Source organism: Kogia breviceps, chromosome 4 (assembly GCF_026419965.1).
Source record: "Kogia breviceps isolate mKogBre1 chromosome 4, mKogBre1 haplotype 1, whole genome shotgun sequence".
NCBI classification, from domain to species: domain Eukaryota; kingdom Metazoa; phylum Chordata; class Mammalia; order Artiodactyla; family Physeteridae; genus Kogia; species Kogia breviceps.
Window position 1 is genome coordinate 176,807,404 of NC_081313.1, and position 3,726 is coordinate 176,811,129.

A 3,726-nucleotide genomic window follows, 5' to 3' on the forward strand; every position below is an offset into this window, starting at 1 on the left:
TAAGCAGGGACTCATGGGTCAACTCCCAGCCCCACTGCTTTTGAGCTATGTGACCTCAGGCAGTTGCTTGCCCTCTCTGTGTCTCAGTTTCCTCATCTGTAAAGCAGGATAATAACTACATTTCTCATAGGGCTATTGTGAGAACTGTTAGACCACTAGGAACACACCTGTGGTTAACAAATCCGGGCTTACTACTTGCTACAGTGAGGGAGAACACACACCAGGGGCAACAGTGGGCACATGCTTAAGTGCTGTTATTTCTGAGTATTCATCATTAGAATAGGCAATGTATACCCATTACTAGTGCCTTGTATTAAACCTTACAATTACAGTGTGAGGCAGGGTAATTGTCCGATTTCACAGTTGAGGAAACTGAGGCTCTGAGAATGTGAGGCTGAAGGTCCCAGGACTGGATAGGGGTTGGAACAGTGCCTTCTGGCACCAAAGTTGACTGCGCAGCTTCTGCCCGATCCTAAGTGACCTCTCAGTTGTGTCAGGCGCTTTATCCCTCCCTGGATTTTTCTGAGAGGAAGTGTTATCCCCATCCTGTTCCTCATTCTTCCTGAGTTGAGAAAGAACAGATCTGAGGAAGGGCTGCAGAGGGAAATACGTGGGGTTATAAAAACCATAGTTCAGAGAGGAGTTAGAAAGAGGGGCAGAGAGGAAAGGAGGATGGCAGAGATGTGTAACCCCAAGGAGCCGAGTGGTTCCGGAGAGGCTGGACCCCCAGTCTGGGGTGATGGTGGGGATGACAGGGCCCCGGTGTCTTGAGGGTGCTGGGGCCTGGCCTTCAGCTTGCAGGGAATGGGGAGGGTCTGGTTTCCAGCTTGCAGTTCTGAGAGAGGGCTCAGCTGGCTTCCAAGTTCAATTGCATGTGCTCTGTCCTACTCAGAGGAGGAGACATTTGGGGGCCAGAGATTGGCTGAGAGACACCCTGGACTCCCACACAGTTTGAGGAGCTTACCAGGTACCGGAGCGGCTGGTTCAGGAGCAGGCAGCTTGGGAAGGCGGCGGTTAGGGGGCGGGGTGGGACAGGGTCTGCCCCTGAGCCCCAAGCTCTTCCCATCTGCTGGTCTGCAGGGTGTCTGACCCGGAACCTTCTGCTCCCGCTGCTGCTCTTCATTTCACTGGGTTTCTTCATGCTCCAGCTGACCACCCTGGTTCAAGGTGAGTCAGCATCTGGGGGTTTGGAATTCTGGGTCCCTTTGGGTTTTCTCTTTGGGATGGTCTTTGCCCTTTTCCACATTCCCCAGACCTACTAGGCCTGGGGCGTTTGGACTCCGTGTCACCTTCTGTGTGACCATGGGCCAGTTACTCCCCCTCTCTGATCCTGTTTCCTCACGTGAAATGCAGTGCATCCTCCCCTATGGGGAGCTTAGTTTCCCTGAGACCTTGAAACTGGACTTGACACCAGGTCAGGTATAGAGTTGGCGCTCATAAAGCAGGAATTCTCTGCTCTGTTGTAGTTTCCAGGATCCAGTTCCTGGGGGACCACCACGCGGAGAACAACAGCCTGGATAAGGGGCTGGGCGCCGGGTCCCGGAGTCAGAGAGGGGATGGGGCTCCAAGGGAGCATGACCTTGGACCAGCCATCACCAGGGGTGAAGGAGAGAGGGCAGGAGTGGGAGAGGGGATTGGAGCCCTGCAAGAGGTCCTGGGGGCTGGCAGTGTTGGGCAAGTCACTCTCTGAGCCTCGGTTTTTTCGTGTCATGGGCTCTTCAGGTTCCTGTGAGATCCATACATAATGTTCTCATGGGGCCCTCTCTTCACCAAGCACGCAGTAGGTGCTTAATAACTGAGGTCCTCTCCCTCCAGTTGCTATTGCACAGGGGCAGATGAAATCAAACCTGGAGGAGGTCCTGCAGCACCTGACCTGGATGAATGCCACCCTGGGTAAGGTCAAGAGGAAGGTCATAGGATTGTGGGTGGGGCTGGGACCCACCTTCTGGGGCTGCCACGCTGAGGAGGGCAGGGCAAAGCTGGGATCTTTCTCATGGATTTCTTGGGGACTGAGCTGACAGCTGAACACAGGGGCTGGCCCTAGGTTCCCAAGATCTGATGCAGGTGTCTGGGGCCTAGGAGCCAAGTGACCTCTCTGTCCCAACCCTATTCCTCCTTCCCAGCTGGCCTGTGCCATCCCTGTCCTTGGAATTGGGAACTCTTCCAGGGAAGATGCTACTTATTCTCCTGGAGCCAGAGTGACTGGAAATCTGCTGTCTCCGCCTGTCAGGACATTGGGGCCCGGATGGTGATCGTCAAGAGTCCTGAGGAGCAGGTGGGCTGAGCAAAGTTCCCCTTGGGCCTGGGCCACATGACTGGTCAACAAAGAGCTCTCTGCTTCACTCCTCTGCCTTCTGAGAGATGGAGGTCCAGGGGGTAGATGGGGGTGAGAGGTAGTCAGGGAAGACTTCCTGGAGGAGGAACCATAATGGACTCGGGAAGGTCAAGTGAGAGAAGCCCATGTCTGGACAGGAGAGGATCCCATGTCTGGACAGAAAAGGAATTCAGAGTACCCTTGAGACCACACATAATGTATGTCAACTGAGACACAAGTTAACACATATCCACACAGGTATGTATATTAACACACATCCACATCCTCCATGCACATGTGAAAACATACAACTGGAGTAGGGGCTATAGGCTGGACTGTGAAAGGAACTTCCATGGGAGGCAGGGGACCATGGGAACGTGGGCAGACAAGGGAGGCGTGGCATTCAGGGATCTTCCTCCTGATACCCCTTTCCCCACCCCCGCCCCCAGAAATTCCTGAAGATTTGGTTTGTCAGATACAATAAACCCACCTGGATTGGCCTCAGTGACCACAACAATGAGGGTTCCTGGAAATGGGTGGACAACAGCCCCCTCGAACTCAGGTGACCTCCCAGTGACAAGGGCCCGAGGGTGTGGGCAGGGACGCCCCACCTTCAAAGCAGGGTTGCTCACCCTCTGGGGCTGGAAAGTATCACCTGAGGAGGTTGGTGAAGATTGCAGAGTCCTGCCTTCATTCTGGGGGTGGGAGTGGGAGTGGTGGGGGCCTCGGATTCTGTAAGTCTGGGTAAGGGCCCAAGAATCTGCATTTTAACGTTACCAGAGCTGATGCGAATGGAGGTGCATTCTAACCCTTACCCACATTTCCAAAACCCTGCCTCCAAACTCCTCAGGTACCACCCTCTGGCTGGTACTTGGCAATTTGCTGCCAAAGCCCAGGGACCAGCTCCTCCAAAGGGGAACCTGGGGGTGGGCTCTGGGTGGAGTTAGGGGGTTCAGAGCTCTCATGGGGTTCACAGCTTCTGGAAAAAAGGGGAACCCAACAACCAAGAAGATGAGGACTGCGTGGAATTGTACAACGATGGCTGGAATGACGGCAAATGCAGCCTACAAAACTCCTGGATCTGTGAGAAGCCCTCGGCTCCCTGCCCAGCCCTCTGAGGGGCACTGCCTCCCCCCAACCCCACCCTGTCCCAGTTCGCAGAGATCAGGCAACTGAGACATGCGGTCTGCTGGTTTCTCTCAGGCCCCACCCGTTTCTGTTTTTCCCTTTGGTGAATTCCCATCCCCCTCCTGTACGGAGGTCTTCGAGATCCCGAGGGAGATTCTGAGACCCCCCTTATCCTCTAAGACCCATCCCACCATAGGCTATAGACCATCTTTTTTCAGCTATTGATGGTCTCAGCCCCCCCTCAGCACCCCCATGTCATCCCCTTAATAAAGTCATACATTGCA

At 54.4% G+C, this 3,726-nt stretch overlaps 1 protein-coding gene across 5 annotated transcripts; it reads left to right on the forward strand.

Moving 5' to 3' along the window:
* Positions 1-592: 592 nt before the first annotated feature.
* On the forward strand, positions 593-3,726 carry CD209 (CD209 molecule). 5 transcript variants are annotated; one of them, XR_010840455.1, is made up of 9 exons: positions 605-742; positions 893-967; positions 1,081-1,167; positions 1,467-1,601; positions 1,816-1,893; positions 2,124-2,275; positions 2,473-2,572; positions 2,764-2,876; positions 3,291-3,726. XR_010840455.1 is itself a non-coding variant. In XM_067032918.1 (8 exons), the coding sequence occupies exons 1-8, from the start codon at positions 673-675 to the stop codon at positions 3,430-3,432; spliced, it is 852 nt and encodes a 283-aa protein (XP_066889019.1). In that variant the 5' UTR covers positions 593-672; the 3' UTR covers positions 3,433-3,726. The 5 variants fall into 5 exon arrangements, 4 of the variants coding, with proteins under 4 accessions (XP_066889019.1, XP_066889016.1, XP_066889018.1 ...); XM_067032918.1 differs by lacking the exon at positions 2,473-2,572 and having other exon boundaries at positions 593-742; XM_067032915.1 differs by lacking the exon at positions 2,473-2,572 and having other exon boundaries at positions 619-736.